The sequence below is a fragment of the Argiope bruennichi genome, chromosome X1, assembly GCF_947563725.1.
Source record: "Argiope bruennichi chromosome X1, qqArgBrue1.1, whole genome shotgun sequence".
In the NCBI taxonomy this organism is placed as follows: Eukaryota; Metazoa; Arthropoda; class Arachnida; order Araneae; family Araneidae; genus Argiope; species Argiope bruennichi.
The window spans coordinates 90,828,110-90,843,169 of NC_079162.1; the positions used below are offsets into that span (position 1 = coordinate 90,828,110).

The 15,060-nt window shown below is 28.5% G+C and overlaps 1 protein-coding gene across 1 annotated transcript in view; it reads right to left on the reverse strand.

The window, feature by feature from the left end:
- Positions 1–3,879: 3,879 nt before the first annotated feature.
- Positions 3,880–15,060, reverse strand: part of LOC129958857 (protein pellino-like) — a 28,251-nt gene continuing 17,070 nt past the window's right edge. Inside the window, exons 4-9 of the mRNA XM_056071577.1 lie at positions 13,551–13,745; positions 13,247–13,435; positions 10,251–10,349; positions 8,349–8,564; positions 5,693–5,808; positions 3,880–5,113 (exon numbers count right to left, since the gene is read on the reverse strand). Coding sequence (XP_055927552.1) covers positions 4,987–5,113; positions 5,693–5,808; positions 8,349–8,564; positions 10,251–10,349; positions 13,247–13,435; positions 13,551–13,745 — 942 coding nt within the window. The 3' untranslated portion in view covers positions 3,880–4,986. The remainder of the gene's footprint in view (positions 5,114–5,692; positions 5,809–8,348; positions 8,565–10,250; positions 10,350–13,246; positions 13,436–13,550; positions 13,746–15,060) is intronic.

Genomic DNA, 15,060 nt, shown 5'->3' on the forward strand with positions numbered 1-15,060 from the left:
AACACTTCACAACTTTAAAATTAATATAAAACCACAAATAACATCTCTTTTTTTATTATAAAATAATATTAACTCATAATAAAAAAACACATATTATGAACGACAGAAAAATCATTGCATCACACAATGCACCGACCTTAATCACAGCAGTAAACATAATTTACTGATGCTTTTGATTCGTATAAATTTTATAAAATTCATTTACGTATTTCCTATTGGTGCATAGCATTGCTAACTGAATGAAAAACTTTAAATAAAATATTAAATTCTATGGCTATAAGTAACTTCAATTTTTCGAGGTGGTTTAAAGATAGTATATTCCAACATGCATAAAAGTTAAGCAAAAGATGGGTCAGTTTTTAACCCAACCAGCCCCAAAGGGTTAAACCTTATAGCTCATTAATTAATCAGTTCCATTCAGAAAATTAATCTACAATCTATCAAATGTAGTAACCCACATCATTTTTGAAGACTGCCTTTAAATCTACTGTTTTCTAAAATGGAACTGTGTTGTGGTTCACGATTTCCTAAACTCTCAAAGTATGGGTCTAATCGCATACGTTAGCAATGAAACAAAACAAATACTCTTCTCTTCAACATTATGATTAGAATAGTATTATCACCAATCACATCCTTCACGTGAGAATGTTATTTTACTATTACATTTTTTTACTGTTTAAAGTTTTTACCAGGATTTTAGTAATTAACAAGTATAAAAAATAGAAATCACATTCTCACGAAGTTACTTTAACAACATATTTGGAAGTAAAGCCAGATTTCACTCAGTAAGACTTTATGATAAGGTATTGCATAGCTGCTACATAATTACAACAAAAATTGGACAAGTGCATGAGTAAGCCTACATAGGAAAATGCAAAGCAAAATGTCAAAGCAAGCATATTCTAGAACTAGTTTACCAAGAAGCAAGTGAGGAATATTGAAGTTTAGAATTCGCATAGGTTAGGAAAAGATTTATGTTCTAAATTATTTCATTCTAGTTAATCATTCAGTTTCAACAATAAGCATTTTAAGGGTATCAAAATACTACATTTCATACAAAAACAGTTTATTCCATAAAATGAGATTTAATAAAAAATATATGTATCGGAAACAACTAGAGGTATAATCTTCTGGTTGCCAAATTTATGAAACTACTTTTATTTTATTTAAAAATAAAATTAATACTCTCTAAATACTTTATTGCATTTATGATTAATGAAATCAAGGAATGAAAATGTTTAGTTGCATTCATACTATTTGTACGAATAAGAGCCTAACAATTATAAGGTCCCAAAGCAGCTTAAAGAAAAATTATTTTCAGAAATAACAATATAAAGATTTTATAAAACAATTATATGCTCCAAAAAGAGTATGACGGAATATTTAAGATACTAATAAAATACTATATTTCCTTAATGCCACAGTATTCCAATGAAGTCCATAATAAACGATTGATACGGAAATATATTTTAATATACTACTTAATTTACTCTAATAAAGTTATTACGAACAACAAAATAATTTTAATTCTAAAACTGCAGAATGAAATTTCAGTTATACCAATTCTTGATGAGCACATTTAAAATTCTTTTTACATGCAAAAAAGACGAGGGAAAAAAATTAAGCTTATCACAATAAAAGAAAATGTATTGATTCAAGAATAATTTTTAGTACAACATAAAATAAGTATATGCTATAATTTATTTTTAAAAATATGGCTTTTTTGTATTCTTGTACGATTAAAAGTATAAAAATTTTCATTGCTTTTATCTTGTATGTGCTGACATGAAAACAACAATATTTTTATTTACTAGGTAGCACATACTTTAATTCATTGACACAATAAATATTTTACTTCTTAAACCTGTATCTAATGAAATTTTTCTTTTGACATACACTTTATTGTAGTATAATAATTCTTTTAAAATATTTGACTTTCTTATTATTCACTGATGAGGAAAAATTATAATTCATCTTTTAAATAATTGTAAATACATACAGACTTACATTGTCAGTTTAACCTAAGAAAAAAAATGCAGAAAAAATTTCAGGTAATCAACAAATATAAGTTTAATAAGTCATATGTTATATAAAAGCAAACTGCATTAACTAGCAACTACAAGCAAGAGAATGGGGATTAAATATTTATAGGAAGATCACTTTCTTTTTTATATATATTACTGATAAGGACATACGAAAATTGTATATATTTTGTAGTAGCTTGAAAATCATTCAAATAAACTTTAAATATATGGAACAATATTTTGAAACAATTAATCAAAAAAAAAAATCTCTCCTTGAAAGAAAAAAAGTTCTAATCATACATTTGGTATAAATAAAGAGAATTTAGTACTGATTTGAAACCGAATATTCTCAAAATATTTGTCAAACAGATTTGAAGGGTTTAATGACAGCATCATTTATGACGATATCCCTTCTGTACAGCACACGTGACAAGACCTTTTTTAAACCGCATTTTAATTTATTGCAAATAGGGACTTATCCTCAATTTAAAGAACGTTCCATATGAATATCTTGCAATATATTCATACGGATCGTTATATAATAATGCATTATACGTTATAATATAACAAAAATGACAACTAAGAATCTGACAAAACGTTCCCTCTTATTTTAAGCAGATATTTGAATGCAGTTTCGATTGAAAGAGTCGCAAGCTTCAGTTCACTAAACTTTTTAACGCTAAAAGCTTCTTATCCTAATATTTACAAAACATTACATTTCCCTGAAAGCACGGTGCGACTAAAAAGGGGGTGAAAATAAAATTAAATGAGGAAAAAACAAAACATGAAAAATATTTTTCATGATACTTATGTTTACAGCTAATGGTGAAAGAGGCAACTTATAACAATTAAATTATCATTTTCATTAAAATAACGTTAAATGCAGAACTCCGATTTTTGCTTTCTTTTATACATGCCAAAATGTAAGTCTTAATTTATCACATAGGCATTCAATACAAAAATAGTTCCCTTCTTATGGAATATTTCCTCAGAAGAATATTATGTGAACACAAGCTAGTGATTATCATTGACCAACATTGTCAATAAATTAAAAATGCAACTTCTTAAAGTATTAATAATACTTCATGAAACATCCTTGTTCATTCACATTTTGTAAAATTTTAATAGGAATAATCTTCAAATTCTAAATTAAAAGATTTCAGATTTAATCTTTTAGATAATCATTACAGAATCAAATACATTTTCTAGATTGCTTAGTTCCAAAACTTACAATTTTTCACTATTCTTAATCATTTAAATAAATAAATTATTTATGTCTATTATAATTATTAATTATGAGAGATTAATAATTATTAAAGACATAAGAGAGACATCAATATATAGGATATACTCTAAATGATGCAATAAAGTTGGAAGTTTCAAGAAGTTCGTTTTTTATTGTTAGATGTTAAAATTATTTAACACCAGGATATGCTGACCCCATATGACTATTTTTAAATTCAAATTTACAGTTCCACTACAGATAATAAATAAAAACATTTAAATTTTTGACAAAGGATAGCGTTTTTGCAACAATTAAAATTTATTAATAAAATAAAAGGAAATAAAGTGGAATGAATAGTGTTTAAAGCACAGTCTAAAGATACTTATTTCTGAGAGACAAATTTAAAAATCCTGCTTTAACATATTGAAAATATCAATGAAATTAAATTTGTGACAATTTTAAATTATCTTCTGTACTGAATTAAGTTAATAATAAATATAATTGAGAATTATAATGGAAAATTATTTGTTTTAAATAAATAAAGATAAAATTGCAAGAATTCTGCACCATACTGGTAATTCATTCAGCTACAAAAATGGTTTTTGAATAAACACAAAATAGAAACTGAAGTATGATATTTTGTTTTTATTTCATAAAAGTGAATTTTTTTAAAAATATACACCTATGGTAAAAGTTTTGTTTGATATTTGCTGAAGCATGCACTTTAAAATACAATATGCAATTTTCTGTATTTTACAAGGACAAACAGTAATCATGAATATATAAAAATATAATACATTGTAGCTAACTTGATTAATAAGTTTTAGTTTGGAACCTGATTTAGAAATTTCAACCCATTCTTTGACCTTTCCAAGAAGGAAGGAAAGGATGCAAAACTTAGCATTTTAAATAGAATATGTTGGGATTCCAACTCGCAACATTTACATGAAATTCTGCAAGAAATATTAAAATAGAAAAACAATTCAGGTCATTGAATGGGTTGAAACAGCATATATATATACAGATCAATAAACATCCAAATTGAAACATTACATGCAAGAACTGATTTTCATAACGATTAGAGTAATTATAACACATTCTTAAATGATAACTAAATCTGCAACTCAGTGAATTAAATACATTTCTTTGGAAAACTACAAATTCATATATAAAACATGACTATAAATTCATTTTTAATCACATATTCCCATGCCTAGAAACAAAAGCAAAGAGATTTTAAGTTATTTATAAGAAGTAACAAACAACAAATGAAACCTATTTACATATAAAATATCTCTTAAATAAAGGAACTTCATAAATGACTACAAGTTCTACACAATCTAAACAATCAGATCCAGTTTTAAAAAGTTTGCTTTCATCATGTGAATGGAACAAAATATTCTTGTCACAAAACTAAATATCCAATTCTAAAGCAATTATAGATAATACACAACAAATATTAGCTCCGGTAGCAAAATAAAAAGTTCATAATGAGAGTGATTGTTACTGGCATGAAGCAGAATGTACACTTATAACAGTACATTCTCAGTACAAGTTAGTACAAAATAAAATCCCTTTCTAAGTAATATTTCAATGCATGGTTGAGTTCATTTAGTTTTAACTGGGATTGAGATAACATGTATGTATGTGGCCACACCTTAATTCAGGTACTAGAATCAGTTCACAGCGAGCATCACAGAAAAACAAAAATGCAGATGTATGCACAGGAAAATTCCTTCAGTCTACGTGATCTTGGAATATAAGCCTAGCATAACCTGGAGACCCATTCAAAGGTGTAGCACAGAAGGGGCAAGCAGCATGAAAACCATTTGTTCCATGGGGAATTGGAACAGAGGCCCAGTACCTAAAATATTAACAAGCATGAAATGCATTACTTTTAAAATTATGTTAAAAAAAAGTTACCTCTATACTTGTATTTCTTCTAAAGAGAAGCTTATAAATTTTGGAATGTTTTACCTTTAAAAAAGTTACATATTATTATTATTATTACAAATTATATATACTAGTTTTCAAAAGAGAACAGACTTATGATAGGAAAAATAAATTATGCACTTTTAGTAAATTTTACAAAAATTACAGAAAAAGCATAATTGACTACATGCTATGATAATGCTCCACAGATATTTATATCAAACTACATTTTTTTTTTACTATAGAGAAGAGTGAGGAAAAATCAAAAATTTCAAAATAATAAAATTAATTAGGGTTATGTTCATGTAATTGGGTCTAATTAATATACATTCAATCAAACTGAGAAATTGCATGAAAGTTCATAAATTAAATAAAAATCTTATTTCATAAGAGAAAGAACATCACTGTAAATTTTAGGAATTTGTAATTTTTATATTACAATTCTCATATAATTTAGGACATAAAAAAATATTAAATTACCCACAAGGCTAATCTCAATTCAAAAACTTACTTCACAGTTTTTTCTGTTGCCATGTGGCCACAAGGGTTGAAGGCAAAATTTGGTGGCCCACAATCAACATAAAATGATGGCTCAATACCCATGGTTAGTTTCACAATGGGTCCGACCTGTGAAAATTAATAATGTTTAATATTTGCTAATCTACAAAGTAAGGTTAAATTAGCATCAGAAATGTAGAAATGGCCAATGCATTGGCAGGTCATTCGTTTGTATTCAAGTGAATAATGTGAAAATGTTTCTGATGTGATTATGGCCACAAGGAAAAACGTAGAATAGTAGTTGGAGCTAGAAAAATGGGACATTGCATTTTGGATATCGTTAGAGGCTTAAACATTCCACGATCCACAGTGTCAAGAGTGCCGAGAATACTTAATTTAAGGCATACCCTCTCACCAAGGTCAGCGCAGTGACCGACCGCCTGCACTTAATGACCAAGGTCAATGACATGTGCGTAGAATTAATTATCAGTATTCACAGACATGTCCGCAAGGGCAGTGCGGCGAAATTTGGTTTTAAAAGCTTATGACAGCAGAAGACCGACTCGAGTACCTTTAGTAACAACACGACATCGCCTGCAATGCCTCTCCTGGACTCCTGACCAATTTTTTTGACCTTAGATGACTGGAAAATCGTGGCCTGGTCAGACGAGTTACGATTTCAGTTGGTAAGAGCTGATGGTAGGGTTCGAGTGTGGTGCAGACCCCATGAAGATATGAACTAAAGTTGTTAACAAGGCACTGTGAAAGCTGGTAGTGTTTCCATAATAAACAACATAATTAAGGTCAACCTTAAATTATTTTTAGGTTAATATTTATTTTCACATTTCGATTCTAAAAATATCTGCTTTCTAACTATTAAAGAAATCCTTGATTAAAATTCCACTGCCTTCACAGCCGCTGATTTATATTTTAATGTTTTAAAGAATATATCATTTCTAGATTCTGCCAGAGCACTCGTGAATATTTCCTTTGTCCATCATACTCTATGGGAATCTCAAAGTTCGTCCCGAAGCTTTTTATTTATTTCGAGTTATATTATGATGCCATCTGGTTGCAGGGTTGATATAATCTGATTAGTAATTGATACATTTGCTAGCATTCTTTAAAATAATAAGACAAACTTATAACATTATTAAAATCTGATTTTTCATATTTTTAAAATAAATTATTCACCAATATAGAAAGAATCATATATATACTTTCTCATCGCTCGGGAAATGCAGGTCCGTAGGGCACAGACCTGGCGGTAGTTTTGGAACTGCATCTTTAAAAATTAATCTGCTGGGATTTTTCCCCCGTAAGTTTCTTATAAAAACTCCATGATCTATTTAGATATGCAGATTTTTTTTTTTTTTTTTTAATTTAGCTTTTAAACGGTCACTGATAGGTTAAGGTTAATATGGTGTTTTATGCTCCACATGGGATTTTTTATCGCCTCCTTTTGCTTGGCAGATTAGGTCAAAATCACTCAGTTAAAGCTCAGGCAATATTGTCAAACTTGAATTCAATGGTACTTATTTTTCTGGTCCATATTGGAATAAAAAACATCAGTACCGCAAATACGTATAAACAGTCACAAAAGAATTAATCAGTCATATAATAAGGTTTCTTACTGCAAATTTGAAATTGATAAAAATTTCCAAATATAATGAACAACTACCAACCTTCAAAGCAACCTCAATGCCATGCCAATACCCATATCACATGTATTACAGAACCTCGAGTCCAAGAACTCTGTGACAAATCTTGCATATTGGCAAAACAAGAAGCTACGATCTAACTTGATGCATAAACATTTCTCATGTTCAAAACCAATGTCAAAATAATTTGGAAAAATTGCACTCATCACTAATCAAAAACGAAGATGTTTAACAAATCTTTTTGTACTTACTAAACAAACAAATGCACTAAAAATAAAAAATAATTCAGTATAATGTATTGTAAATATTCCATGAACTGCCAATAAGAATATAAAAAATACCAGAAAGAAGTGGGGAGAAATGGGCTGTGTTATAAATATCTACTATAATAAGTAATCCACAAGTATATAATTATATCTGAGAAGAGCTAGGTACAATTTTTTCTGCCCAAAAATAATTTTAAAGAGAATAAGACCAGCACTGTTAGTGTAATATTATAAATTATCAAGTATTAACTTTAAATTTGTATATAAAATTTAAAAAAAATGTAATTACAATATTCTATGAGTAAATTGAATCAGAAATATAGTGATAACAAGAATGGCTTAGGAAAACACTTAAATGCATATCAATAAATGTTACTCATTGTTTTAAATTAATCTTTTCGAATATAATGAGGTGTCATAATTGTGCCCCAAATAAAGAAATTTTTGATATTTAAATCTATATTTAAGTGAAAGATGCAACTAATTTAAATAACAAAAATCACCGTAACATATCAGTATCTTAAATATCCTTAACGAATATCCCAAGCAGGATGTCTAAATCTAAACTGTTTTAGTAGATTAAGTAAATTATGGATAAAAGGGTTAAAAATAATTCTATTAGTATACATTAACATTATAGCATTTAATCACCAATTACAAGACTAAAAAACCTGGCATATTTTTAATAAAGAAAAAAAAATGTAAAAAGTGTTACATTCAACAATAATTGATATAATGTTACCTTGAGGCACATAGGACAAGTACGAGCATTTGATTCTTTGTCTTGACCCCAGTCATGAAGACCTTGGACATGACCACAAATGAGGTACACATATGGTTGTTTATCACTTGACATTAATGTAGATTTTCTTGGTATCACAAGAGTGTTTAAACCAACAGGACATTGAGGACGACCAGCATTAAGTTCATCAATCTTTTCTTCTAGCAAATGTTTTGTCTGCACAGAATAATAACATTTACAAAAATAAATAAATACACATTAAAAAACATTTCATTATAAAACCCATATCCTAAAAGAGTGATGGTGAGTACAATTTAAAAAAATATTCTGAAAACTAGCATGGTAAACAAAATATTTTTGAATAAGAACTTTTAAAACTTGATATTCACATTTATTCATATTGTGATTTAACATTCAAAAATAGCCAAGAACTGGAATAGCTTAAAATTTCATCTAATATGTTTAATTTAATACTTTTAATTTTAAAAAATTCCAAATTTACAATGAAGACTTATCTGGAGGAATACAGTCCTTTTAAGAAGATTAATTCCCATTACATTTCATGTATGCAGAAAATCCAATCTAATTGTGGACCAATAACCAAATTCTAAACCATCAAGAAAAGGCAAAATGTCAATCAAAAATAAAATCGCTTAAAATGATGCAAAGATATTCTTATGTTATTTGAGTCAATAAATGTTATAGTCAAATGTCATTTAACAAGCAAAAGAAAAAAGATTCCTTTAACGAGCGACGAGGAGATACCCTGACATTATATTTCAGAATCCTGCCTGTTTCTCTTGATCTGTTTAGAGCTTGTTTGTTGATATTTTCATTTATTATTTATCTTTTCAAATTAGAAAAAGAGCGATAAAATATAAACATTTTGGAAAGGGTCTCGTAGAGCAACACTGAAATGAGGAAAAAAATAATTTTCAATAATAAACGTGCATAAATACATGTGAATTAATACTGGGAATTACAACATTGCGATTTAAATAGACAAGAAAAAAAATTGCATTCAAAGGCACAATCTGGCAAGCTACCAGAGATATTTACATATTGACACCAATAGTCCTCGTTTAGCTTGCATCTCATTAATGCTTCTAAAAACTGTATGCAGACACATTGCTGTACAATTCTTTAGTGAAAACTTTAAGCATGTTGACACATTTGTCCCAAAAGAAAATATCAAAAGATGACGAAGTTAAAAGAAGAAAAGAAAAAGGAAAAAACGCTATAGAAATCAAATTCCAAATCACGGCGAAGCGAGGACGAGGGTGGCGAACTTAACATGCACATACAGTCAATTTACAAAAGATTTAGAAGATTGATACTTTAAAGTGAGCCAACAGTATTTCTATGCAAAGACCACACATTCTACACAATATTAATTCTTACACGGATCAAGAAGCAAATACAAGGTGATATTAATGAAAACACCATTTATGATAAAGCGAAACTAATTATTGCCGATATTAGTACGGCAGGAGAATAGTATAAGAATCATTAACGGATGAAGAATTTAAGGCAAGCAATGGGTTCATCCAAAAGAATCAACACCCACAGCATTGTCAGACTGGAAGAAACAGAAAGCTCGGATAAAAAGGCAGCTAAAAGTTTCATTCATCCATATATTCATAAAACTTGTGAAAACTGAATTATCTGGTGCAGCAGGTTTTTAATTGGAATGAGACGGGCCTCTCCTGAAAAAAGATGCAGAAGAGAAATTATAATGCAGTAGAAGAGATAGCATTGCCGGATCACAAACCAATAAAAAAATAGTCTTATATTGTTGTTTTGTACAGTCTTACATTGCTGTTGTTTCAACTTAAATGGACATTAGTAATAGACAATATTACTTTGCATTTTAGACGATATAAAAACTGCCTTAATACATACAGGTGATTTGCTCAATCCTTCTGCAGAACGCCATAATAATGTTGCTCCACAGAGATCAATCAATGTGCCATCCTGAAGAATATTTGTATCATCTTCAATCTGTCAAGAAAAAGTATTAAGAGACTCTATTTAAAAATAACTGTGTTTTCAACTAACACAAGAATAAATTTTAAAATACTTTAAAAATCTTTCCAGAAATAATGCTAATAATTAAATATAATAAAAATGCAACAAGTAATCAGGTAAGAAACGTTCAGCAATTAATAAGTTGTGTTCTAGAACATGAAAATCTTGCCAGATATGGTTGAGAAATTTACAATAAGTATAAAATTTGTACCCCAATGGAATTAAGAATTATGATACATTTACAAAAATTTTGCTGGTTAAAAAAAACACATTTTTTTTCACATTACAACATATTATAGGATGCAAAGCTTTAATCTTACCTCTAGATTGTGCCTAATAAATTCCAGTAAATAATAATTTATTTTTTTGAGTAAACAGTTACGAATTATAAGTAATTGAAAATTTGAATTCCTAAAGTTATATGAGAGTTCCCACTTTTGCAATATATTTCAAGATGTAATGAATCTGACAATAATTATTATTATAATTATTAGGCATTAATACTTAATAGAATAATTATTAGACATTAATAATTATTATATTCAATAAAAAGATAAAAGTCATGCACTGTTACAAATATGAAAAAAAATTTACATTTTTAAATTCACATGTCAGAAGTTTTTCCCATAGAAACTCACAAAAAATTTGCGAATTGAAAGAGCAAGACCTAACACATCACTGCACCAAATTTCATTGTCTCTCATCCAAAAGTTTTAAAGATATGTAGCAATAACTTAATGAATTTAAAACATGATTTTTGCAAAGGGTGGTGGGGCATCTCAACCTTGGAAAAAAATTCACTAGCAAGAATAAAAAATTATAAAAATGGAATGGAAAAAAAAAGCATGTCTTCCAACGTTAATTTATTACTTTTAAAAATAACTGATATGGCTTGGGGAGGGGATCAGTTCATGCAATAGATTCTATTTCAATTACATTTTCAGCAAAATTTTATTTCAGCCAAACAGGTTTCAATTACAGCAGTAGAAATGATTTGCGAGATCTATACTTAAAGAAAAAAAAAAAAAAAAAGGCCTCTTTGGTGTACCTACCACTTTTTTATTCAATTTTTTCATTAATTTAGTCAGTATAACTTATATCCAACAAAATGTTCCACCCTACCCAAGATCATTCCATTCTTCAAACCAAGAAAAACTAGAAGCGCATGTGAATGAAATTATAAGATTAAGAACAGCACATTGCAGCATCAGTTCTAGGAATTTTCCAAAATTAGGAGAGAATAATAACTTGAAACTCAAACTCTGTATAGCATATTGCTTCATCCTTGATAAAGAAAAAATGAATCTTTGCATAAATTAGGGAAAAAATTCAACAACTGAATCACCTTAAAAATAATTTATCAAATGTAACATTTTTCCATGGCCACAAACATGAGGTTTCGGTTCAAAAATAACTTTTCCCATCCAAAGAAAATACATATACATCAATTTGTATTCTTCAATGGAATGTTTCAAAATAAATAGATTAACACAAATAAAAATTAACTAAATTTAGAAACTAAAAAATGTTATAAAAATGAAGACCACAATGAAATATTTAATTAGATAACAATATCAATTAATTATTCATAAAGAAGCAAATAAAAACAACACACTTTTTTGAGAGAACTTTTCTGTCAGCCCTTTAACACAATTTTTGGCAGATGGTTGAACTCGCATACTGCATGTATACAGGATATTTATAAAATCATTGAACACATTTTAAGACAGGTCAGGCAAACAAAAATGAGTCCATTTAATAAAACTTCACACAACATAAGTCCCTGGTGATCATGCCATTCAGGGAAGTGAAGTGAAAGTTTGGATGCAGGAATTTTGAAGTATGCATGCAAGAATGAAGTGAGAAAGAGAGTTCAGCTTCCACAACTATGATTGCAGTAACAAAAATTAAAATGGCAATACAATTTTTTTCTTCTTTTAAACTGGAATGTAATCTTCAAAATTAAGTAAAATAAAAATTCCAAATAACATCAGAATGAAACCTGTCACAAGGCAAATATCACTAAGCAAATACTTTTTTTTTTAAAGGTGAAGATAAATCATATGAACAAAGAGATAACAGAAAAACATTTAATAATGATTCAGAGTTCCACAAGTCAAAGTATATCATGAATAGATCTTATAAACATTGTTTATTTTTATAATCACTAACAAGAGCCACCTTGTAGTAAAAAACACCTGTTTGTGTTTCTTTTGAAAAAATGGCTTTTTTCTATATGCCTAACCTACACTTAAAATTTGTCCCATGAATTTTTAAATATCCTATATATGTGATGTTCTAAGTACAAACAAATAAATTTGGTAACTAAACAAGTGTCATAAAAAAAACTTACATGATTAACACTAAAACCACTTTTGAAATAGATATAGTTTAATTTCATTAAAGTCCCGTTTTAAAGCAACACTAGGGCTATTTTGGAACGGACCTCGTAATTTTGAACCGCGGTCAGATGACGAGAATGACACGAGCTGGTACCCACTCTCCAAACTTCCGTACTCCACCAGGGGGGGGGGAATATTTGTCCCCGACGAATTTATCGCGCACCAGACCTGCTATACGAAGGTTCTTCGGTGCAATCGGGTTACGAACCTAGAACCCTCCGGTTATAAAGATGAAACCTTACCATCAAGCTACCGCGATCAACTTTTGAAATAAAATCTTTTAATTAAAAATTTCCAATAATAAATTTAGAATCGGGTGAAAAATCATAACCAACAATGCATAACTTTTCCTATTAATAAAATCGCTAATAACAAATTACTATCAATGCTACAAATAGTAGAAAAGGGAGGAGAAAAAAAATTTTTTCCAAATTCAACTATAATTAAAATAAAATATTTCCAATTTACCTTTAAGCCTTTCTGAGGTGCTGAACGACTTTCTCTTAATGCATATACTCCTCCACCTACAGACACCTCTCTCCAAATACCAGGCTCAGACATGCCACCACAAAAAGAATTTCGTGGGTGCATGATTAAAATGCCATTAGTAGTTAATCCATCAATTTCGCCATTTTGTTGCCATTTGGTAGCTTTCTCCTATATCAAAAATATTATTTACTTATAAAAAAGGAATGTATAAATGATATTTTAACCATACACATAAAATAGATTGTAATCATTTTAAAAATATAACATGGGGTGAAATACTTACACCTAAAAAAATATTCCTTGAAGAATCAAAGCCAGCAGCATATACTCTGGCTGTGTAGTTTGGATTTCTATGGATAAGTATTCGACAAGCAAAACGAGATATTGTGCTTTGTGTAACTTTTCCTTCACCGTTTTTATCACCGGGAACTGTGTCCATGACAACAAAATCTATAGGACTTTCTGATGATCGTCCAATCTACAATTTAAAAAAAATTTAAAAATTACAATTTTAAACAAACAATATTTGAGATAACATACCAATCTAGAGCAACCTCTTATAATACAAAGATTAACAGAACTGATATTCTTTCAATGCAGCGAGATAAGAACAAATACAAATGCAATTATAATTGCACACAACTTAAAGATTAAATAGAAAAATCCAGCTTATATCACAATTCTAAACAACTGGTATTTTTAAAACATTTAAGTAAAATAGCAGATTAATGAATTCTCAGAAAATATCACAAATAAAAATTTGCTTTGCAGTATTCTTGTAAATATCTATACAAGATAGTGACATGTACTGCATTTCTTAATAATTTTCATTATGCAGTTAATTCAGAATTCCTTCCTATTTTCTTAAATACAACAGTGTTATATGAATTTATATACAACAGCAGATATATAATGTAATGTCCAACTATGTCAAAAAAAAAAAAATGAAGTGATATGTATAACAAACAGTATTGTTAACCTTATATCAGCATGAACCAGTTTAGTTTTTGTGATATTAACTCCATTATGTGAACGTGAATTTCTCATTTTCAAAAAAGAATAAAAGAAAGTGATAATTGCCAATAAGATAGGGTCCTCCAAGTCCAAAAACTATTTTTCCCTTCTTAAATCAAAACTGAAATATGACAGTTGTTTTATTACATTTAAGCCATTATTTGCAATCTAAATTAGCACCAAAAACAGAAATCAATTTCATTTAAATGACTTGATTTCTCCAAAAGCTGAGGAAAGAAATTTCAAATTTTACTCTTTATTTAAAATAGCAGAAAAACTTTTTAAAAAGTTCCAATTTATAAAAAAATATCATATTAGAAAACAAATTTTATACGAGTTTCCTTCTATATCAAGTTAATTTCTATTCTTTTCTTTATATTTTATGTTATATAAAATTGATCCCAGGCCTGCAAATACAAGGGAAATGCAAAAAAAATGGTTTACAAATTATAAAAATATTAACTGCACTCTTAAATGTTAATCAGGATAAGAAGAAAATATTAAAATTTTTATTTTAATGTTCTCACTTTTTCACATCAATCACCAAAAGCTGTGCAAAAGCAATCTTATATTAAGTAGCAAAAGAGGAAAAAGTCACTTATATTAAGAGATACTGTAATAACAAGTATAAAATTAATAACTTTTTTTTCTTTCAGATCTTACATTTTGTGATTTCTTCCATAGGAGTCACATTAAAAGCAATATGCTTGAGTTACAATTGTCAACTATGTTGAATGAACATCAGAGCCATATTACTTATATCATAATTCTTTTATGAG